At 38.7% G+C, this 25,722-nt stretch overlaps 1 protein-coding gene across 11 annotated transcripts in view; it reads right to left on the reverse strand.

The window, feature by feature from the left end:
- ZNF474 (zinc finger protein 474) overlaps positions 1-25,722 on the reverse strand; it is a 217,692-nt gene that overhangs the window by 147,629 nt on the left and 44,341 nt on the right. For 6 of the 11 annotated variants that reach the window (XM_082457876.1, XM_082457886.1, XM_082457885.1 and 3 more), the window contains one exon: positions 4,756-4,936. In XM_082457876.1, coding sequence (XP_082314002.1) covers positions 4,756-4,936 — 181 coding nt within the window. Of the gene's footprint in view, positions 1-70; positions 2,012-4,755; positions 4,937-25,722 lie in introns of those variants that run through there. The other 5 variants (XM_082457880.1, XM_082457882.1, XM_082457881.1 and 2 more) reach the window with 2 other exon arrangements.

Consider the following 25,722-nt stretch of genomic DNA (forward strand, 5'->3'; position numbering starts at 1 on the left):
TTCTTACAAGAGCTCATCTTTTTCAACCGCTTCAAGAACTCAGATTTAATAATTCCTACAGATATTTAAAACACAATGCAGTTCAAACTTTTGTTTTCACCTCGGTTTAAGATAAACCCAGACCAGCAGCCAAACTGCAAGCATGCTAAAATTCCCATTTGCCTTAGTTACTAAAGAGTGTACAAAATTGACATTTGTCAGATCATTTGTGTTGGAATTAATCTGATTAATGGTGGTATCTAGCACGCAAATGGCAATGGATAAGATTATGGGCTTGGAAGTCCAACAGTCCTGAGTTTGCTTCCTGACTCCAACCCTTAACTCAAGTCCAGTGTGACCTTGAGTTTGCTATTTTAGTCTAAGTATTAGTTTCCTCACATGTAAAATAAGGATACTATCTACTTGTAGGGTTGATGTGAGATTTATATAAACTGATATATAGGAAGCACTAGGCACCGTGCCTGACCCACAGTACACTCACTACACATTAGATGTTGTTGTCATTTTTGTTAACAAAATAAAAGAACAAACCATCAGGTAGGAGTCATTAAAGGCTATCCTTTACAAGATGCTAATCTTATTTGGGGATATCTAAAAGACTTTTTTAAAAGTTCATCTTTGTTTCCTTTGCAACAGGCAGGAAAACCCAAATAATTAGCACAGTTATGCTAACCTAACCTTTTATAATCTGTAGATTATGACCAAATTATTAGGTCAGATAAATTTGCTTGTATAGTTTGGAGTTAACTGTGCTGTGTAAGGTCATGATAGCAAGGTTTGCAGGAACCTGGTGGATCCAAAATGGCCCTGAAAGTCAGCCATAAAATGAACAAAGATCTTAAGCAAAACTGCTGGGAGTCCAGGCAAAGCAGCGCTGCTCCAGGGGAGCAGAATTTCCTGGGCAGAGCACCTCCCTGGCCCTGGCCTCCTCCCAGGAGGCCTGCCTCTCTGAATACACGTTCAAGGACTCAAATCCAGGGCATCTGCACAACCCACGTACTGTGCGTGGCCCTTGGGTGGGGAGGCACAGGACTTCCAGGCAGGCTTTTAGATCTCCACAATAAAACACCTATAAGCCCCTAGGAGGGCAGAGAGAACTCTTGGTGGACATCTTCTATAGGAGGAGGGAGCTAGCTTCCACCCATGTGATGAATCACATCACAGCAATCTCCCAACATATGAGGCTGGCACTGATGCTGAATTTTCCCTGTAGCATTTTTCACTATTAGTAAGGCAGTATGAGTTCTGTGTGTTTCTAGTACTTTAAGTCCTTAGCTCTTTTTTTGTATGTGTCTCCTGTTGAACAATTTTATAGAGAAAAGAAGATTCCTGGTCACTAACTCAATTAAAAACATTTCCCTGGATCAGAAATAGCAGGGAGTGGCACATTATTTCAGAAAGCACAGGGATGGGAGGGAATCCAGTTTTTCTCGGGAACTAAAGAGTTGCCTGAAGTCACCACCCAAAGCCTCTGTTCACTGAATAATAGTCCTAAGTGTGAGGTTCACAATCTTGTTCAGGAAATCAGACCAGAAGAAAAACAGCAACAACTGGCTCTGAAATTTCCTGGAGATAAAAATGCCAGCTGTGATGAGGCGCGGCCACGTGTAATTCTGCCTGACAACCGTGTGACATGCGAGGCCCCGGCGTGCCAAGGCACACGCACGCAGCTGCATGCTAAAAGCAGTGACACAGTGGTCACACCAGGCCACCAAAGCACTGAGCTGGGCGTCTCGTGCCTTTGGTCAATTCCACTTTTCCTTGTTTCCTCTCCTCCCCTCCTTTTCCTCCTCCCCATCATATCCCAGCTCTTTCCAAAGGATTTAATTCCTGTAACTATTTCGTAGGGAGAAAGGGCTTTACTTGGCGACTTTTGGTTTACAGGATCGTTGGTGAACAATCAGTCTGTCTGGCAGGAAGGTACGCCCACAAATATTACAGGGAACCAACTGGCTCTGGGCACTTTTCCAAGCAGCTTCGTTTAAGGCATCAAGATCATAGAAACCCTTGGCTGAAAAGTTAAAGAAAAACAGAGGAAAAAAAAAAAAAAGAAGAACAAAAAATAAAAGAAAAAGAAAATGGGAAAATGGATCAGTTTTCATTCTGGAGAACCATGCTCTACTTTTTATGGAAAGTATTTTCAGGAAATACCTGTTGACTGAGGCTTTTAAACAAATCGTATTACTTTTGCCAAAAAAAAAAAAAAAAATGCTGCTCAGTCTTTTAAGGGATGAAAACCGTTAGCTCTGAACTAGAGGTTTTTCAGTCCTCAGATTTTAAAAAGGGGAAGACATTGTTTTATGTGTTGTGATATGCATTCTTCACTAATTATTAACATCTTTGCTTACACATTATTATCTTGCAAATATAACTTTTGGCTTTCTTTCAGTTGACTCTAAATATAAGCTTACAAAAGGAAAAGAACATTTATTTGTATTTTCTTCTTCTGTAATCCTTCAGTGGAATGTTTTTAGAGGACATCTGACAGCTGAGAGTGAATTTAAGATGAATTATATCCTAAAAATGTATCATCTCTTTGTGGCCGTAAACTCAGAGATTCTTTAAGTAATTAAAGTGAAGAATGCAAACAGAATAGTTCATCTGACGAAAAAAAGTGTCCTTAAGAAAACAACAAAGGCAGCTGAGAGATATATAATCTCCATTGGCAGAGCATAGGAAAAAAGGCATATGGGTTTATTTTAGAGAAACAGTGTGGGATTTAACTTTAATAAACCTTATTTAAATAGAATGGCTTTAGTACATTAAATTGACTATGTCTTAGAATTGCCCAAAATAGGCCCCCCAAAATGTATCCAGACATGCAAAAATATATCACATAGTTTTTAAAAAATTATTTTCACAGCATATATTTCTTCATTAAAGCCCAGGCAATTCTCATATGACTTCTATCTAGTGGCTCACACAAACATAGCAAACCTTAGATTCTTTAACAAGCTTACTCATGTTCTTTTTCTTTTTTTTTTCCTCCGTGGGAAATTAAACTCCAGCACAACGGGACAACCTAGTATTTCTCCCTTGGATAAAGGAAGTGTCACTTTCTATGCAGGATATGCATGTATATTTTGAGTGCTTTAAAAACAGTTAAAAAAAGAATGGCTCTGACTTTCTCCTTACTCATATGAGTTTTAATATGGACTCAAAAAATCCAGAGTATTCACTGATTCTCAGCTGAAGATGATTCATCACATTTCTAAAAGTTTTAAGGCTTGTACTTTGGACCTGGAGGAAGAGCTATTTGAATCCTATGACTACAGTAAGTCCATGGGATGGAAACGTTCATGGGAATTCTCTTTGCCTAGAGAGGAAGGGCACCTTCGGAAATAACAAAAGCATGGAGCCAAGAGAAAAATTGCAGAAAGTGCAATTATAGAACCTGCCTTTTCCATCTGCAGCCAATAACAGAATGGCCAACACTCCAGGGCTTCCAAACCAGCCGTTTCTCTCACCTCTTCTAGAATTGTGATAAGCATACTCAAGCAGAGAAAGTGATAAAGATCAGAAGTGAAGGAAATAGATTTTTGACACCAAATGAGAAATGATGGGAAGACAGTCTCAAAGAGGTAAACAATTTCTTTGTGAGCAAATGCTCTAATTTCAGTAGATGGATATTTTCATCTTGAGCTCTTTTCCCACCTTCATGCAGAGTCTTCCTTTAGGCAAGGAATGTAAATAGTTGGGTTCTGGCAGCCTTTAGAACTTTATCATGACAATCTAGATTCCACTCTGTGGGTTGTTAAAAAAAGTCTCTTTGGGTCACATCTCTAACAAGAGTGCTTTGGGCTAACTGATACTAAATGACCTCCAAGGTACCTTCCGGACATGTAAATCTATGGTTACATAAAGAAAATCAATTAATTGAATGATTCTCTTAAAACCAAGAGTAGTTTTCCTTTGAGGGGAATCAGGAGATCAGCTGAGAAAATGACAATGGCAGATGATGAGCAAGCCTGAGCTTGTATGGCAAACACACTTTCTGAACTACTTCTTTCTCACCCTAAATGAGTAAGCATAAGGCTCTGTAATGCGACCACACATGGCAGTTTATGAAGTTCCAGTGTCATGTAGCCTGTGCCGTGTTTTACAAAGTATTCATTGCAAAATTTTTAAAATCTGGACATTTCATATAGAAGTCTAGATTTCCAGTTTCTTTTGTATTATTGAAAGATACATCACAGTAAATTTAAGGCTATATTTCTTAAGTGTAACACCAGCTGGAACTGGGTAGCAGCTGTCTCCTTTAGAAAGGCAGTGCTCTCCCACTCCTAGTCCCCACCTTCCCTTTTTCCACACATGGACAAATTTATTCAATTGTGTATCCTGACTAGCAGACCCTATAAGCATTTCACTTTGGTCCCCCCGCTCTTTGAACACTAAAACACATTCATATTTGAAAACATGTTTCCAGATGTCCCCAAAGGTTTTTTAAGCTACAAAATTTTAAAGATTTGTGTTTGATAATATATCAAAGTAACTTTTGGGAAATATAGCAAATACCAGTGAGTCCCTCTCCTTGTACGGTTTGCCAGGATATAGTATCTTTATGTCTCAGCATCTGAAGACAACACTTTGGTCGGGTATTCTGGAACTGTTTTTTCTATTTGGCTGTAGCCTAGACAGTAAATGTTGCTGATTTCAGTTACTTGAACAAGTAATAAAAGAATACCTCTACTCTTTTAAGTTTAGAGAGAAAAGTCTTCCCTTATACACTCAAGTCTTTTTTTTCCAAAAACTTACCAGTAATGGTCCTGACTTCTGGCTTTTTCGGTTCTGGTCTCCTTAGCTCTTTAGGCAACAAGTTGTTTTCATTATGCCATTTTTTCAGACATTGTGGCTCATGGATGAAAATTGATTTTGTTCCATATTCACGACCACAAATGTAGCAAACAACTGTTGGTGGATGCCTTATCATTGTTGGCTGCAAGTAATACAAAATATCTGTTAGATAAAGTTCAGGTTTGGAAACTATACTTTTAAATTATAATACATTTAAATTAGCTAGAAAAATCAATAAATTTTTTAAAAAGTCTAACCATTCTGGTGAGTTTAACCTTTTTGGCAGTTAAGAGAATAAACTATACTACCTGAGTGATTGAGGTGGGGAGTAAGGATGTTGGCTGGGAGGAGGACAGGAAATGAAGAAGAGCTAACCAGAATTTTACATATTGGTACTTTATAAAAGGTATTTTCTCATTGAATAAATAGTGATTGATTGTCTTCTGACTCTTCTCCATGCTGGGAGAATACAAAGATAAATCAGGTATGAATCATCCTCTCAGTACATCAAGATGCCTGAGAAATAAAGTAATAAATGCCCTAACTGGCACAGAGAGAGTTTTTAACAGACACTGTTGTGCCCTCTCACATTCCTTCATGTATACAATTTCTGCTGCACCTGCGAGTCTCTGCCTTTTTTGATCTGCCGTAGACTCCACCTATAGGCAGGACAACTAATCAATTACACATGGGAGTTGGTGGATAAAGACCCAGCTTGCTCACTTAGGCTGTTTCCATACAGTCCTCCAGAAGTCCCCAGTGAGACTGTATCACAGTTACTCATTAATACACTATGTAGACTTCCTTCTTTTCCCTGTCTCTCCTCCCACTACTTTTACTGGGGTTCCTGGGATCACCTCTCCTCAGACTACTTGAACTAAAATCCTTTTCTTAACATTTGTTTCTGGGAGAACCAAATCTAAGGAAGAGTTAAGGATATAACCCTTCTGTCTAGGATATAGAACATTACAAGAAACACTTCTCCCACCTAAACAATGAGAACAAATCAGATAGCCTGCAGAAACATAATTTTTGAGCCTATTGGATACTCAAAGTTGCAAGGTAAACTAATGAACTAAAAGGACTGCCTCAGTTTGAGGGTAGATCAGCAGAAACAAGAGAACAACTCCCACACTCCAACTTTACATGAATTAGAAACAACATTTGTCAGCCACGGAGATAAGGGCAGGACAGCTGAGTGTGAACCCTTCAGAGGTGCAGCATACAGGTCCTGTCTATAGAAACTTTCCCACCCACTGGGTCTTGCAACTAGTAACAGAGGGTGACAGTCCAACACTGGAGAGAGTCAGGAGCATTGAAAGAAATGCTCACCAATTCAGGAACATAGGGCCTGCATAAATGTGACGGTAAAGCTGGAGAATTAGGCCATGTGCTAGTCCCAGATAAGAGCAGTATACTGCTGGGGAGGCTTGGGAGCACTAAGAGGGAACCCCCCTCTGTTACAGGCATGTAGAGTCCACAGGAGTCTAAAGGTGTAGTAGAAGAACTAGGAGGAGACCTTTGGCTCCAGGCCTTACACTAAGTACAAAGCAGGGGCAGTTTACCACGGAGGAATTTAAAGCCTATAATGCATTGAACATAACTAAAAATGACATATCTGAGAAGCTCAGAGAAATCCGAGCAAGATAAACAAAAAACAGAACTAGATATATACTACTGAAACTGCTAAAAACCAAAGATAGGCTTGAAAGCTCTCAAACAGAATCAATACATACAAGGGAATAAGGAAACTATAAGAATTTCAGTTGACTTCTCATCAGAAAAAAAAAGAAATGAAGAACAGGAGACAAGAAAACGACATTTTAAAAATGCTTAAATTTATCAAGTCATTTCAAAATTCCATAGTCAGTAAGAATATCTTTCAAAAATGAAGGTGAAATAAAGACATCTTTTTTTTTTTTTTCGGCTGCACCATGTGGCATGCAGAACTTCCCCAACCAGGGATCCAACCCATGCCCCCTGCAGTGGAAGCACAGAGTCTTAACCACTGGACCACCAGAGAAGTCCTAAAGATGTCTTTATCTAGACAAAAGGTGAAAGAATTTCCTCAGCAGAGTTGATTTACAAGAACTGTTAAAAGACATTATAAATGCTGAAGGAAAATATCAGCTAGAAATCTGGTTCTGCAAGAAGGAATGGAAAAACACTATAAAATGCAAATAGGTCAATAAATTAAAACACTATTTTAAAAAATGTTTCTAATATTTGTACATATATATGACAAAATCACTTTAGACCATGGGCTCTTTAAAGAAAAATAATAACAAAAGAAAATGGAGTTTATGTTCTCTAATGTGTAAAGTTATAGTAAACAAGAGTACAAATTGTAGGGACTAAAAACTGGAAATAGATTGTCATAGAATTCTTAGATTTTTCTTGAAGTAATTTTTTAAACATAGAATGTGATGTGCTAAAGATGCATGTTTTAGTCTCTATAATAACCACTAAAGTACAAAGTCATGCCAAGAGGAATAACTAAAAAGTCAATGAGAAGAGAGAATATTTTTTAAAAGATTGATGAGTTAACCGTCCCCCAAAGAAAGATAGGAAAAGAGGAACAGAGGATTAAAAGAAAAGGCAGGGAGAGGACCTTCAAGATGGTGAGGAATATGACGTGGAGATGACCTTCCTCCCCACAAATACATCAAAAATACATCTGCATGTGGAACAACTCCTACAGAACACTTACTGAATGCTGGCAGAAGAAATCAGACTTCCCAAAAGGCAAGAAGCTCCCCACATACCTGGCTGTGTGGCTGACAGGGTCTTGGTACTCCAGCCAGGTGTTAGGCCTGAGCCTCTGAGGTGGGGAAGCCGAGTTCAGGACATTGGTCCACCAGAGACCTCCCAGCCCCTCGTAATGTCAATCGGCGAGAGCTCTCCCACAGATCTCCATCTCAACGCTAAGACCCAGCTCCACTCAATGACCAACAAGCTCCAGTGCTGGACACCCCATGCCAAACAACTAGCAAGACAGGAACACAACACAACTCGTTAGCAGAGAGGCTGCCTAAAATCATAATAAGGTCACAGACAGCCTAAAACACACCACCAGATGTGGTCTTGCCCACCAGAAAGACAAGATCCAGCATCATCCACCAGAACACATGCACCAGTCCCCTTCACCAGGAAGCCTACACAACCCACTGAACCAACCTTACGCCCTGGGAGCAGACACCAAAAACAATGGGAACTATGAACCTCAGCATGTGAAAAGGAGACCCCGAACACAGTAAGCTAAGCAAAAAGAGAAGACAGAGAAACACAGAGCAGATGAAGGAGCAAGATAAAAACCCACCAGACCTAACGAATGAAGAATTCGTTTGTAACAAATGAAGAATTCAGAGTAATGATAGTAAGGAGGAGCCAAAATCTTGGAAATAGAATGGAGAAAATAAAAGAAACGTTTAACAAGGACCTAGAAGAACTAAAGAGCAACCAAACAATGATGAACAACACAATAAATGAAATTAAAAATTCTCTAGAAGGAATCAATAGCAGAATAACTGAGGCAGAAGAACGGATAAGTGACCTGGAAGATAAAATAGTGGAAATAACTACCACAGAACAGAATAAAGAAAAAAGAATGAAAAGAATTGAGGACAGTCTCAGAGACCTCTGGGACAACATTAAACACACCAACATTTGAATTATAGGGGTCCCAGAAGAAGGAGAGAAAAAGAAAGGGACTGAGAAAATATTTGAAGAGACTATAGTTGAAAACTTCCCTAATATGGGAAAGGAAATAGTCAACCAAGTCCAGGAAGCACCGAGAGTCCCAACCAGGATAAATCCAACGAGAAACATGCCAAGACGCATATTAATCAAGCTATCAAAAATAAATACAAAGAAAAAATATTAAAAGCAGCAAGGGAAAAACAACTAATAACACACAAGGGAATCCTAATAAGGTTAACAGCTGATCTTTCAGCAGAAAGACTGCAAGCCAGAAGGGAGTGGCAGGACATATTTAAAGTGATGAAACGGAAAAAGCTACAACCAAGGTTACTCTACCAAGCAAGGATCTCATTCAGACTCGACAGAGAAATTAAAACCTTTACAGAGAAGCAAAAGCTAAGAGAATTCAGCACCACCAAACCAGCTTTACACCAAATACTAAAGGATCTTCTTTAGGCAGGAAACACAAGAGACGGAAAGGACCTACAAAAACAAACCCAAAACCATTAAGAAAATGGTAACAGGAACATACATTTTGATAATTACCTTAAGTGCAAATGGATTAAATTCTCCAACCAAAAGACATAGACTGGCTGAATGGATACAAAAACAAGGCCAGTATATATGCTGTCTACAAGAGACCCACTTCAGACCTAGGGACACATACAGACTGAAAGTGAGGGGATGGAAAAAGATATTCCATACAAATGGAAATCAAAAGAAAGCTGAAGTAGCAATTCTCATATCAGACAAAATAGACTTTAAAATAAAGACTATTACAAGAGACAAAGAAGGACACTACATGACGATCCAGGGATCAATCCAAAAGAAGATATAACAATTGTAAATATTTATGCACCCAACATAGGAGCACCTCCATACATAAGGCAAATGCTAACAGCCATAAAAGGGGAAATCGACAGTAACACAATCATAGTAGGGGACTTTAACACCCCACTTTCACCAATGGACAGATCATCCAAAATGAAAATAAAAAAGGAAACACAAGCTTTAAATGACACATTAAACAAGATGGGATTAATTGATATTTATAAGACATTCCATCCAAAAACAACAGAATACACTTTCTTCTCAAGTGCTCATGGAACATTCTCCAGGATAGATCATATCTTGGGTCACAAATTAAGGCTTTGTAAATTTAAGAACACTGAAATCGTATCAAGTATCTTTTCCAACCACAGTGCTATGAGACTAGATATCAATTACAGGAAAAAAACTATAAAAAATTCAAACACACGGAGGCTAACCAATACACTACTAAATAACAAGAGATCACTGAAGAAATCAAAGAGGAAATAAAAAAAATACCTACAAACAAATGACAATGAAATCACAACGGCCCAAACCTGGGATGGGATGCAGCAAAAGCAGTTCTAAGAGGACAGTTTATAGCAATACAATCCCACCTCAAGAAACAAGAAACATCTCAAATAAACAACCTAACCTTACACCTAAAGCAATTAGAGAAAGAAGAACAAAAAAACCCCAACGTTAGCAGAAGGAAAGAAATCATAAAGATCAGATCAGAAATAAATGAAAAAGAAATGAAGGAAATGACAGCAAAGATCAATAAAATTAAAGGCGGTTCTTTGAGAACATAAACAAAATTTATAAACCATTAGCCAGGCTCACCAAGAAAAAAAGCGAAAAGACTCAAATCAATAGAATTAGAAATGAAAAAGGAGAAGCAATAACTGACAGTGCAGAAATACAAAGGTTCATGAGAGATTACTACAAGCAACTGTATGCCAATAAAATGGAAAACCTGGGAGAAATGGACAAATTCTTAGAAAAGCACAATCTTCCAAAACTGAACCTGAAAGAAATAGAAAATATAAACAGACCAATCACAAGCACTGAAATTGAAACTGTGGTTAAAAATCTTCCAGCAAACAAAAGCCCAGGACCAGATGGCTTCACAGGCAACTTCTATCAAACATTTAGAGAAGAGCTAACACCAGTCTTTCTCAAACTCTTCCAAAAGTTTGGAGGAACACTCCCAAACTCATTCTCCGAGGCCACCATCACCCTGATACCAAACCAGACAAAGATGTCACAAAAAAAGAAAACTATAGGCCAATATCTCTGATGAGCATAGACGCAAAATCCCTCAAAAAAATACTAGCAAACAGAATCCAACAGACATTAAAAGGATCATACACTATGATCAAGTGGGGTTTATTCCAGGAATGCAAGGATTCTTCAATATATGCAAATCAATCAGTGTGATACACCATATTAACAAACAGAAGAATAAAAACTGTAAGATCATCGCAATAGATGCAGAAAAAGCGTTCAACAAAATTCAACACCCATTTATGATAAAAACTCTCCAGAAAGTAGGCATAGAGGGAACTTACCTAAACATAATAAAGGCCATATATGAAAAACCCACAGCCAACATCGTTCTCAATGGTGAAAAACTGAAACCATTTTCTCTAAGATCAGGAACAAGACAAGGTTACCTACCCTCACCAGTATTATTCAACATAGTTTTGGAAGTTTTAGCCACAGCAATCAGAGAAGAAAAAGAAATAAAAGGAATCCAAATCAGAAAAGAAGTAAAGCTGTCACTGTTTGCAGATGACATGATACTGTACAGAGAGAATCCTGAAGATGCTACCAGAAAACTACTAGAGCTAATCAGTGAATTTGGTAAAGTAGCAGGATACAGAATTAATGCACAGAAATCTCTTTCCGTAAGAGATTCCTATACACTATTTGAAAGAGAAATTAAGGAAACACTCCCATTTACCATTGCAACAAAAAGAATAAAATACCTAGGAATAAACCTACCTAAGGAGACAAAAGACCTGTATGCAGAATACTATAAGACAGTGATGAAAGAAATTACAGATGATACGAACAGATAGAGAGATACACCATGTTCTTGCATTGGAAGAATCAACATTGTGAAAATGACTATACTACCCAAAGCAATCTACAGATTCAAGGCAATCCCTATCAAACTACCAATGACATTTTTCACAGAACTAGAACAAAAAATTGCACAATTTGTATGGAAACACAAAAGACCCCGAATAGCCATGCAATCTTGAGAAAGAAAAACTGAGCTGGAGGAACCAGGTGCCCTGACCTCAGACTATACTTCAAAGCTACAGTAATCACGACAGTATAGTACTGGCACCAAAACAGAAATATCGATCAATGGAACAGAATATAAAGCCTAGAGATCTACCATGCACATATATCACCTTATCTTTGATAAAGGCAAGAATATACAATGGAGAAAAGACAGTCTCTTCAATAAGTGGTGCTGGGAAAACTGGACAGCTACATGTAAGAGAATGAAATTAGAACACTCCCTAACACCATACACAAAAATAAACTTACAATGGATTAAAGACCTAAATGTAAGGCCAGATACTATAAAACTCTTAGAGGAAAGCATAGGCAGAACACTCTATAGCATAAATCACAGCAAGATCCATTTTGACCCACCTCCTAGAGAAATGGAAATAAAAATAAAAGTAAATAAATGGGACCTAATGAAACTTAAAAGCTTTGGAACAACAAAGGAAACCATAAGCAAGAAAAAAGACAACCCTTAGAATGGGAGAAAATATTTGCTAATGAAGCAACTGACAAAGGACTAATCTCCAAAATATACAAGCAGCACATGCAGCTCAATACCAAAAAAACAAACAATCCAATCCAAAAATGGGCAGAAGACCTAAACAGATATTTCTCCAAAGAAGATATACAGATTGCCAACAAACACATGAAAGGATGCTCAACATCACTAATCATTAGAGAAATGCAAATCAAAAGTACAATGCAGTATCACTTCACACCGGTCAGAATGGCCATCATCAAAAAATCTACAAACAATAAATGCTGGAGAGGGTGTGGAGAAAAGGGAACCCTCCTACAGTGTTGGTGGGAATGTAAATTGGTGCAGCCACTATGGAGAACAGTATGGAGGTTCCTTAAAAAACTAAAAATAGAACTACCATATGACACAGCAATCCCACTAGTGGGCATATTCCCTGAAAAAACCATAATTCAAAAAGCGTCATGTACAATAATGTTCATTGCGGCTCTATTTACAATAGCCAGGACATAGAAGCAACCTAGGTGTCCATCGACAGATGAATGGATAAAAAAGATGTGGCACATATATACAATGGACTATTACTCAGCCATAAAAGGAAACCAAATTGAGTTATTTGTAGTGAAGTGGATGGACCTCGAGTCTGTCATACAGAGTGAAGTAAGTCAGAAAGAGAAAAACAAATACCATATGCTAACACACATATATGGAATCTAAAAAAAAGAAAAAGAAAAAAAAAGGTTCTGAAGAACCTAGGGGCCAGGACAGGAATAAAGACGCAGATGTAGAGAAAGGACTTGAGGACACAGGGAGGGGGAAGGGTAATCTGGAATGAAGTGAGAGAGTGGCATGGACACATATACACTACCAAATGTAAAATAGCTAGCTAGTGGGAAGTAACCACATAGCATAGGGAGATCAGCTCAGTGCTTTGTGCCACCTAGAGGGGTGGGATAGGGAGGGTGGTAGGTAGACGCAAGAGGGAGTGTATATGGGGATATATGTATATGTATAGCTGACTCACTTTGTTATACAGCAGAAACTAACACACCGTTGTAAAGCAATTATACTCCAATAAAGATGTTAAAAAAAAAAAACCCACAATGAGGTACTACACCTTACACCAGTCAAAATGGCCATCATTAAAAAGTCTACAAATAACAAATGCTGAAGAGGGTGTGGAGAATAGGAACCCTCCTACCCTGTTGGTGGGAATGTACACTGGTGCAGTCACTATGGAGAACAGTATGGAGGTTCCTCAGAAAAATAAAAATAGAGTTGCCATATGATCCAGCAATCCCACTCCTGGTCATATATCCAGAAAAAAAACTCTATAATTTGAAAAAATACATGCACCCCTATGTTCATAACAGCACTATTCTCAATAGCCAAGACACAGAAACAACCTTAATGTCCATCGACAGAAGAATGGATAAAGAAGATGTGCTATATATATATATATATATAATATATATATACACACACACACACACATACACGCATGTGTGCGTGCGTGCACACACACACACACAATGGAATATTACTCAGCCATAAAAAAGAATGAAATAATACCATTTACAGCAACGTGGATGGACCTAGAGATTATTGTAGTAGCGAAGTAAGTCAGAAAGAGAAAGACAAATACCATATGATGTCACTTATATGTGGAATCTAAAATACAACACAAATGACCTTATCTATGAAACAGACTCACAGACATACAGAACAGACTTGTGTTTGCCAAGGGGAGAGGGGGGAGAAGAGGGGAAGGTTGGGAGTTTGGGGTTAGCAGATGCAAATTATTATATATAGGATGGATAAACAACAAGGTCCTGCTGTATAACACACTATATTCAGTATCCTTTGATAAACCATAGTGGAAAAGGATATGAAAAATAATATATATGTATAACTAAATCACTTTGCTATACAGCAGACATTAACACACTATAAATCAACTATACTTCAATACAATTTTAAAAAATAAAATGAAAATAAAACTGAAAAAAATTTAAAAATTTAAAAAAAGAAAAATAAAGGCAGAAGGAACAAGTATGATTAAAACACCAAGGTGGTAGACTTTATTCTATGTATATTTATAATTGGGGTAAATATAAATGGACCAAAGAACACAATTAAAAGGCATGGATTGACAGACTAGATAAAAAAGAAGGCAAGACCCAATTATATGTTGCTTTTAAGAAACACACTTTATTGGGGCTTCCCTGGTGGCGCAGTGGTTGAGAATCTGCCTGACAATGCAGGGGACACGGGTTCGAGCACTGGTCTGGGAAGATCCCACATGCCGCAGAGCAACTAGGCCCGTGAGCCACAATTACTGAGCCTGCGCGTCTGGAGCCTGTGCTTCCCAACAAGAGAGGCCGCGATAGTGAGAGGTCCGCGCACCGCGATGAAGAGTGGCCCCTGCTTGCCGCAACTAGAGAAAGCCCTCGCACAGAAACGAAGACCCAACACAGCCAAAAATAAATAAATAAGTTTATAAAAAAAAAAAAAAAAAGAAACACACTTTATAAACATAAAGACACAAACAGATTACAAGTAAAAGGAAGGGAAAAAATTCATATAAACATGAAGCCAAAGAAAATAGTATGGCTATATTATTAAAATGTAATTAAATTCAGAGGTTGGAAATGTTTCTTCCAGTTGTGAAGATCAGGGAAAGCTTTAAGGAGGTAGCATTTGAAGAATGGGTAAAATTTAGACCACAAGGGCTGTGAAGGATGGAGAAAGATTTTGGAGGCTGAGCAAAGACAGCATGAGCAAAGCCCCATGGACAGGAATCTGAAGGTTAGTACAGAGAATAGCAAATAATTCAGCTTGCCTGACGCTCAGTGTAGCACTGAGAACTAGAATCAAACAGGTGGGCGGTGGCCATGCTGTGAACAGCCATGAATGCCAGGCTAAGATCTGGATTTTGTTTTGTAAGTGATAGGAAGCTGTTAGGCAGGGAAATAACCTATAACTTCACTGCAGGAAAGTCTGTTTGGCTGTATATAAAAGGAGTAGCAGGGCAGCGTATCTATGAGAGCTTGAGCATTCATGGCTCTGGGGGGTAAGTAAATCATGGGTCCAAGAGAACACCAATGTTTTATTCTAAATAACAGGGAAGATGGTGATGTCACTTACAGAAAGGGAGAAATCTGGAAAGACAGGTTGGTGGAGGACAATAAAGTGATTCTGTTCTGGACCTGTTGAGTTTGATGTATTAGTAGAACTTAAACACAAATTAGTCCAGGCAAAATAAGAAACAGAGGCCTGTAATTCAGGATTAGTGGGATTCAGAACTGTTTGCACAGAAAAGAGGTTTAAAACCATAAAAATTCTAGAAGAGGCATATATAGAGAGTGTATGGAGAAAAATTCCCAGGAGAATATCTACAATAAGGAGCAAGGGAAATTGCAGCCTAAAAAGATAAAGGTTCAAGTTTGAAGTTAAAGAAACTTGGGCATGGAGAAAAAAAGACTCCCTTCAGAATTCTGGAAACACTTCTGGTTCCAGAAAGTTGGTGTCATCAACTCTGTCAAATGCTACAGAGAGTAATGAATGGGTGGCTGAGGAAGGCAGGTAGATCTGGTTACCAGTAGGTTGTAAGCCAGTGACTTTGGATAGTTTAGTTTCAAAGGAGTGATAAGAATAAAAACTAAATTGTTAGGAGTTAAAGATTAGGTCAAGAAGAAGAGGAATACACTTTCCAAAAGTTTACAGAAAGAAAATTTGAGAGGTAAGTAGAGTTAAGAAAGATTTGTTTTTTTGCTCTTTTGGGGATACGAGTGTTTGCGATGGAGAATAAGAAACTGTAGGCCTGGGAATTCCTGGGCAGTTGAGTGGTTAAGGCTCCGAGCCTCCACTGCCGAGGGCCTGGGTTCAATCCCTGGCTGGGGAACTAAGATAAGAGAAAAGCGATAATCAATAGAAAAAGGTCTCTGAGGAGGCAAGAGAAGATGGGGTCAAGGGTGTAACTGAAAATGGGAAGGGGAAAAGGAAGAAAAATAAAATAGGTGGAGTTAGAGAAAGATTATTGTAGAGAAGCGAGGCACTAGTGAAGCTAATATAAAATGAATTTAGTCTTGTAAGTATGAGGTAAAGTGATCTTTAGAGAATGACAAGTTTCTGATTCTGGGAAATAGAATAGTGAAAAATACTGGGATTAAGCACTGTGGAAAATAGTGATTCAATTAGGGAAGAATACTCACAGAATAATGGAAAAGGCCCAGTTAAGTTGAGCTGCAAGAAATTGCAGTGGAATTAAATGACCTTTTTCAATATTTCTGAAGTAACACTGGGGTGGCATGAAAGCAGAACCAAATTAAGTTGGTCGTGTGATCTCCACTGGGGAAATAAAACATGGTGAAATGTGTGCATGTTTTAGAATCAGCTTGCTTTTAACGAAGACACTTGGGGGTTACATCTGCAGTGCAAAAAGCACAGGGCAAGATCAAAATCAGAAGGAAACAGTTTTGTGATTTCTGCATGCCCAAGCAGAAATAACAGATTCTTGATGAGTAAATCCACAATTAATGCAGACCAAGCAAGATGGAAAGTGGAGTTACTTCCGGGATGAAGCAAGTTTTTCAAAAAGCACATTGTTTGAGGAAAAATATTTTTATTATATTTTTCTATACTGACCTATGTCAATATACTACCTTAATCAAAATAATGAAATAGTTCTTTATCCTTCCTTCTTATTAGCCATGTAGCAATGTCTAACACTTGAAAAGTGACTTTATAAATATTTAGGGAATTCAAGACCTAAGAGAAAGAGTAAAGCAGAAGTAATAATCTTCAAAGTATCCAAAAGTTCCTTCTTATTTTTATATGTTTATTTACTTGAAAGATTAATTAGATGCAGGTTTTTGAAGTTTGAAAATAAGAAGTTATTCTTTTTACTTTGAGAATAATGAATTTCTTAAAACTCCATATGGAAAGTATGAGCCAAATGTAATATTTAACCAAGCATGTGAGCAAAATAATTGGTATGGGTCATAAATGAAGACATTCATGTCACGTTGTCATAAGGCTTCTTCTGGAAGGAAAAATTAGAAGAAAATAGGCAGACACAGAGGCTAGAAGACAGGCACAAAATAACTTACAGGGATGTGGGAGAAAATTAATACCATAGAAAGGCTAAGATATTCTATATTATATTTTCCAAAGCCTGCCGCATGCTCTATATTTGTTGGTGAACTGCAGCTGAACTTTCAACATACTCCATATTCTTAGGTTTTGAGCATCTCGCTCCTAAGCCACGCTCTAGGGAAGTGCAAGCAGCCCAGACACACAGCTGAAGAGAAAAATGCATCCCCATGGGTCTGAACAGAGATAAGAGAACCTCTTTTATTGTCCATTAATTTCACAACTGTCAGTCTGAAACTTCCAGAGAAAGCTGAACCATCTCCAACTTGTGGTTACGGCCACTGCCAAGGTTTTACTCTTTAGCCTTTTCAGTGTTTTCAGATGGAAGTGGATGAGTGGGGGATGGAGAGGAGGAACAGGAAGAAGAGACCATATTCCAGGTGGAAAGGGTAGATGGCCGCTTCTTGGCTAGTGTGCTACTGGGACTCGAATAACTGAGCAAGGCGGGGTGGCGGAAGGTGTGCCCAGGGGGCTTGTCTACACGGGGCCTGCCAGGGCAAGCCAACTCCAGGAAGCGTAATCAAAGGAAGGCAAAGAGGAAGCCAGTCAGTCTAAAGTTTCTGCAAAGCAAAGGGTTAGATCAACAGTTTTCCTGTCAACATCTCAGATAATATTTTGGGGGTGAGGTTTTACTTTTTTAATATCAGGGTAAAAGATTTTTAAAAAGTTCATCTCTGAATCTACATAAGCACTATTTCTGATGTGACTTGTTTTAGAGGGGCAGCTAAATGCCCCTACACAGCAAGTTTATTAGGGCTCATCACATTTTGCCCTTGTTCTTTCAGTTTCCTGGGAAAGTCTGTTTAGGTTGGATGTAGCCAGAGGCACTTGAACACTTCAGGGGAAGTTTTCATATGTGTATATTTCTTTCAAGTTGAATCCACTAACTTTCATATGTTTTCAATCATTTTTCTGGCCACCATTGGAATTATTATTCTATTTTCCACGCAGCATTTTTTTTTTTTTCTTTCTGTTAATGTCTCTTCTCTGTCAGGAATGCCTCATGTTCAATCTTTTAGGCCAGGACTGTGCAATGCAAAGGGAAGTGGACATTTAACAACTTTTCTCCTAATCAGTGTAGATGACCTGTCATCCATCCATTCTTTTTTTTACAATTTGTAATATCACCATTGAATCAAAGGGGAAAGAATAAGGACCAAGGAAAGAGGGTGGTTTAGTGGAGAACCTTAAGAGAGGTGTTGATTGAAGAGGAATGGACATAGTTCCAGAAAACCTAGACTAGGATACCTATTTCAAATAGCTTCAGATAGCTTTTGATGACCTCCCTGAGTGCTCAGGCAGAAAGAAAACCACAGTGAACCACACAACTCAATAGGTAACAGAGCTTATAGAAGGGAGTATAGTAATTGGTCAGAAGGAAAAGATATTCCTAACATTAAATACTGTTGCATGAATCCTAATGAAAGAGACATTAAAAACTAAAGTGGAAGTTATGACTAGTACATTTGGTCATTTCTTATATTAATCCCACAATAAATACTAAGTAATAATAGTGTGAAATTATAGTTGTGTGATATTATTTATAGGAGACAGGAGAACATGCTCCAGTGGTGTAGCTTTTGGGAGCTATGTTGTGAAATATCAATTAGTAATGTATATGGAGCCATAAGCCCCTTTGAAAATCTAATGGTTGCATTGGCCATCTCCCCAGAAAAATGCACATGTACGGAGAACAGTGGATATGATTTGGAATGATTGGGGGACTCACTAAAACCCATCCATTAACCCCAGGAAGTGAGGTGTTGGGCCTTTAGTCAGAGCCAAACCTTTTCTTTCAAATAGATGTTCCTTTGTGTAAGGAGCCATTTGGCACCATTTAAATGCCTCTAAAAGTACTGAACTGAAGCCTGCAAGAACTTATGAAATATACCACCTCTGGCTTTAGGAAGATCTTAAGTTCTGCTTTGTGTAAAACAGTCCCTAATGCACCTGTTGTCTTGACTAAGTATTAATAGTTCCTTCTTTTACTCGCTAAAATGTCCCGGTTTAGTCAATAAATTACACACTTTTGAAAAACATCAATCCATAAAATATAAGCAATCAAGAGATGAAACAAAAACAGCAAACAAAAAAAAAGCTCAGAAATATTGAAGCTGTAATCCATATGGAGAAATATAGATTTATAAGAATGGCAATGAATCCATTTAAACAGAGAACTAAGGTAAAATGACTATAGAAATTATGGTTAGGGAAGAGAATAGAAAAGCAACACACCTTGACAAATAAAAATACCTTACTTACAAAAATTGGCCACAGAAGGAGAGGTAGGTACAAGGATGTTAATGGTACTAAATTCTCCACTTTTCATGGCAAACAGTCAATTAAAGCAGTATAAAATTGAAACGTGGAGTTAAAATTTTTTTCATATTCCTTAATAACATATCTTTGTTTTTTAGCATTAGTGGGTCCTTTAAAACTAACGTTCTTTTAGTAAAGAAATATTTTTCTGAAGTTCAGCAATATCATCAGTTTCACTTTGGTTTCTTTTTGTTGAATTCAAGTAAAATTAAATATATTACCTCTATCAATAATAACTTGAATGTGATGATCTCATTTCTATGAAAACCTGCATGTCTATTTATTTATATGTTATTTACATAGATGTCTGGAATGATACTCACTAAGGTCAAACTAAGCTGGAGTAACTGTTATGCTAATTTTATACTTTTATAACAGCTCGAACTTTTATAATGAACTTGTGTCATTTTTATAAGAATAATAAAGTAATAAAAAAGAATGTCAACTCCCGAGTCAAAACTTAAGCAGAGATTAGGTAATAAAATCAGTCCTAAAAGGAAAAATCAAGTGGAGCCCCAATTACTTTCTAAAAATTCCTTAAATAACTGATAAAAGATGATATTCAAGGTACTGTATATAATACAGTTTAGTAATGCAACCAGTTAGTAACTGGAATTAAAATAACATTAAGAATGAATACATCTTTGCATAGCATAAAAGTACAATGCAAAATGAAAATATTGGCAATATCTTAAATTACATTATTCCAATACTATTTTATTTTGTCAATGGTTTATAGTTGAAAATACATTAGTTAAATGCTTGCATGATGTAACACAACTGAAGTCTTAGAATTCAGCTCTATTACTTTAAAAAGCAGTAACAAAGGCCTGGAAAAATAATCTGAGGACAGGATCAACATTATTCCCCAAGGTAGAGGCCACAGTCCTCTATTTTATTGCCTCCCTGGATTTATTCATCTGCTCCTTCCAACAAGCATTTAAATTGAGTATATACCTTCACCCTGCTGGAGGTTATGGGGAACCCCAATCCTTAGCTTTCCTTAGTAATGGAGACAAACATGTAAACTAAATTAGAAGGCAAAATTCATGTGTCGTGATACAGAGACAGAGTGCTATAGGAGCCTGAAGTAGGAAGAAAGGGAAGAGTCTTGACCAGAAACCAGTGAAGAGGGTGATAATAGAAATGGGTTTGTTGAATGGGTGGAATTGTACTGATGTGGGCAGAACTCCCTCAAACAAATTGCCCAACAACATGACCTATTCAAAAACGGCTTAATAGTACTGTAGTGTGTTAACATGAAAGCTTTAAAGTCCATAGTGGAATAACTGACCAGAGGAAGTGTGAAAGCAGGAATCGGGGTATTCAATACAGGACTAAAACATGAGTATCAGACCTCAAGAATGCAGTCAAAGATCGGCACCTTTTCTAAGGGTCTGCCTGGCTTCCCACCTTGGTCCTGACCCCAGACTCCAACCTCCTGTCATTAGAAGGTGGCCATGCTTCAGTAGCTGGGGAGGGATTTGACAGCCAGCACTGGAAGCAAGTACTTCCTACACCAAGAGAGCTGCCTTGGCCATGTGAAGGCATTGTATTATTTGGGAGTCAGGCAGAGACTGGGCAATGAAAAACAGTAATGGAAACTGTCTTGACTGTGTTGAGACCTGAGTTCAAAGATGAGGACCTTTGAGACAGAATCAGATCAAGGAATGGGCCAGATGAGGCAATTTATACTTTTCGCATATTAAAACACCTTGATTCTTCCGTATTGAAGAAATGTAAACTGGTTGTGTCTGCACTGAAGTAGACAGCACTGTTAAGTGATAATAAAAACTCTAATGCAACTGGAAGCATCCATGAATAGATAAACAAAGTGTAATTCCACCATTCAATGGACTATTACTCAGCAATAAAAAATAACTACTGCTACCCACACCAACATGGATGAAACTCAGAATCATTATGCTGAAAGAAGTCAGACATAAAAGACTACATTTCTGCCTGATTTCATTTATATAACATCCAAACTAAGCTGTAATGGCTAAAAATCAAATCAGGGGTTATGGTGGTGATAGGTATATAAAACTTTCAAAACTCATTGTATTGCGTGTGTTTAATGGATGGAGTTTATTGTTTGTATGTCATTCCTCAGTGAAGCTGATTAAACATCACTCATGCAGACCTAGTTTAGTGGAGTATTTTTGCATCACCCTGCTCACGCAATGCAGTCAGTTCAAAGTCAGCAATACACATTGTCAGATGAAATTCCAAAATCAAATAATGTGTTTTAGGGTTACTTTTACTAGAAACTGGAGAATATTTTTTAGTGATCTAAATTCTAAACCCTTTAATTTGTCACCCAAGAAATTCTCCAGTTGAAAAAAGAAAAAAAAAAAGAACTAGAGAAAATTATAAAGTGTTTTATTGAGTTTCTTTTCCAGGACATTAACATTTTTGCCAGAGTAAGTGCACTGGGTAACAACTCCATTCACATACAATTTCATCCAGAAAATCCAATTTTAGAATGTCAGGGCCTGAGCCCCTGCACCAGGGATGGATAGATTAAAAGCAGGGCTAGCCCTCTGTGCCCATGTGTATGGCATCTGGCATTTGAAACATAACTGACACCAGTTTCTCATCTTCTAGTAAGAGAAAGTTCGAGGTCCTTTAGTATATGAGTGTGTGTGTCTGTGTGTGTGAGTGTGTGTGTGTGTGTGCGCGCACGTGCGCACGCGTGCACATGCGCGAACATGAGTACGTGTGCACAAAAGACAAGTAAGTTAAGTTAGTCGTTTTCCTCAGTTGATCTCAGGGGTATCGTAAGGCTCCCTTTGTATCACACTAGTCATTCCACTACATTTTCCCTGGCTTTGCCTTCGCCCTCCTTTCAGCCTCCAATGATCATTTCCAGACTCAATCCCCTCAGGAAGAAAGAGAGCTGAGAGCTTTGCCTCTAAAAGGTCACACGTACAATTACCTCCCTGCTACCAGGGAACAAAGGAAGCCTCGCACATTTGCACATTGTAAGGCCATAGTTACCTGGATTTGTTTGCTGTCATTGAAGCAGTTGGCCTGTTCTTTTCGAAGAGGCTAGTTTAGTGGGGCTGGGCCAAAGCAGCTATATCAAAATGTAAAAGATGTCTCTTTTATTACCAAATTATGTATGATAAATAAAATGCCTCGCTCTTTCCCCCAGGTAACATGCTTCACACATTACTTAGAAACAAACAAACACTGCTGAAAGTTTAATGGTCCTTTTTCTTCCTTTTAGGTTGCATCATAACATCCCTGTAACAAAACAGCCACATGCCCTGTGTTCATTTGGGGACGTTCATTAACCTAAGAGTCAAAGAGAAATCAAAGAACCCAGAGGTGTGAGAACGTCCTGAAAGGGAAAATGTCCCCCTGGCCTGCACCACCACTTTGAGTAAATTAGAAAAAGATGCCCCACCTTAAGACACTTTCAAAACATCTGGTTGTGATCAATCATCTGTAATGACACAAGTCACAAGATACAAAATTTAAATATGGTGGCCGTGGGAAAGAATACACAGGACAATCCTTGCCCTGTCTCAGGACACGGCCTAGAATTGGCCTTATAGGTGGACGTGTACTTTGTTTCTCAGATAGAGCATGACTGGTAACGAGCCAGTCTGTAAATATCTGGGTTGAATCAGAAATTTTTCAACTTCGTGAATGCCAATAAAGCACTTGGATTCTAAATATTGATACTGAAGTTGCACTGTGAGCGGAAAGAAACCAGAGACATCTGCTGAAAACACAGCTGAGACTGATTCGGCCCTAAATGGAAATTCGTTTGGAGGAAAGGGCTGTCTCCCAGGAGGTGGTTCAAGTGTAGCCCAGATGCCGTTGTTCAGAAGAATGTTCTGATTACAGGCAATGTGCAAGGCACTATGCTAGGGACAGAACCGGCAATTGGCCCTGACTGTGGGAATGATCGTATTTAAATTCACCATCTTTATTTGGGAATATTTTTTATTTTTTCCTAAGCTCTTTGTCTGAGGCAATAAGTCTAGTTGACAGATCCCTATTTGGTGTGCACAGAGCCCATTCCCCCTGAAATCAGTCAAGGAACAGGGGCAGGGGGAGAAAGGGGCTTGCTGAGTGGAGCAAACATTCTTGGCTTCTTTGCCCATTGATATGTTTGAACTCAGTCAGACTGATTAGTTCTGAAGACTACTCTCCAGATGGGAAACCTCTCTAGGGTCCTGGACTTTTTGTGGCCTTGTAAAAGTCTTAGAAGCTTTGGATCCCAGATATCTGACCCACAAGAATCGCCTCATTGTTCTGGAGTCACCCACACGTGATCCAAATGGTGTTTGGCAGCTAGGGTGAGCTACCCTTTTCCCCAGCATGAAGCGTGTGTGCCAGCGGACACTGTACTCAACTACTACACAACTGTGTGGGTCCCCTCATGGGTCCTTCATGACCCAAGCTCTCCTCTTTACAGCATCTCACCCAGGCTACCCCGTGGAACTATGTCCCCTCTGCTCTACACTCTGGATCTCAGATTGCAAACTGATGGACTCGCCACCATTTCAGCCAATGGACTTCCATGTTTTATTTGACTGGCACAACGTTCTTACAAATTTCCAGTGTGAATATCCTTAGGTGGGACTTACTCTCCAGGATACCATAGGCTCCACCACTCCCTATGGTCCTATATGCAGCTGCCCAAACCCTGAAAGCATATGAGCTTGTGACTCAGAGCAGCCTGTTTTTCCCTCCCTCTCCCCACTTAGCCCCCCAATAAAAGGTATTTGCCTTATATCTCATTTCTAAGAAATGAGCTAAACTTATGGTTAATCTGTATTAATATGCCAATAGCTAGACATGGTTTGCTACCTAGCTAGGGGATCTTTGTATTTTAGCTGGGATTTCCTATGGAGTCAGTGTTTTGAGTCAAAGGACTGAATCTCTGGCTCTGGAATTTAAAAAGTAGGGGAGGTATTTTAGAAAACAAATGTGCAGTGGTACATTAGCAGTTGTCACACTGAAAATTACCTGCTCCCTTTGAGTATAAGCACTTAGGCACTTTGAACTTGACAGGAGGCTGGAAACCTATCCTTAGGCAAAAGAAAACCCTCCATGAAGGGAGGAGGGTCCAACAGCACCTCCACACAGTAACTGTGCATAATCCTTAAGTCATTTACTTGCTAGAGGATTTTTTGCTTCCCTCACTTCTAGCTGGATCCCAGGTTGTCAAAAACAGGGCCAATCCTGCCAGGGTCTGAGGGAATTGTTATGTGACCGTGCAGCTTTTGAATGGGTATCATTCCATCCATAGTGTTCCTCTTTCTGCATGACAAAATTAAACATAAAGAATCTGGGCCATAGCTGCTGTTTTAGATTTTCCACATTCTTGATCTCTTCTATTAGGCCAAATAATTGAAATGTCTGTGGTAAGCGCACAAGGCATGTCGTAGAATGCAGTAAGGTTAGATGGGGAAATATGAGGGAAAGTTTTTCTTCCCTGTACTTGCGGAAAAAAGAGTAAAACCTCTTTTAGAAATCCATGTGCGTATTCCAATATTGAAAATGTCTGACCACGTAGCAGCTAACAATTACGAGGCACTTTCTATGTGCCAGGCCCTGTACTAAGCATTTAACATGCTTTATCTCAATACTTCTCATAATAATCCTCTGGATAAAATGTAATACCCTCATTTTACAAACCAGGAAACTGAGGTACAGAAGTTGCTTTTCACCCAGACAGCGGATCTTCACACTGCCTGTCACTGCACTGCCTCTGTGAAGGGAGCACGGAGGAGATGACATGTGGCGGTTTGTCAGACACGATCCCAGGTCTTTCGCGGGTATTCTCACATTTAAGCTCTGGCCTGCAGAACTGAGGCTGAGGGAAGTAATTTGTTCAGAGATATGTGATTTTGTCGTGCATCTGTCAACTGATTCCAGGTCTGTTTGATTTCAGCGGCTTCTAGAAACATGGGGCATAAAGTCGTCCGTCGTCGGCAGAGTATCATGCTCTGCCTTATGTGTCCACAGTCAGCCTTTGCATGGGACTTGAGAGAAACCTGCAAAATTCCTACTTCTGCTCTCTCGACTACCTCCAAAGTTCATTCCTTTGGATTAAAATCCTTTCTCCCCAGATCCTCTTTCAAAATGCAAATAGTCCTATGAGAGAGATTTTTCTATGAAGAATTTTATCAGATTTTCCC

The sequence above is a fragment of the Balaenoptera physalus genome (assembly GCF_965194825.1).
Source record: "Balaenoptera physalus genome assembly, chromosome: 3".
NCBI lineage: Eukaryota > Metazoa > Chordata > Mammalia > Artiodactyla > Balaenopteridae > Balaenoptera > Balaenoptera physalus.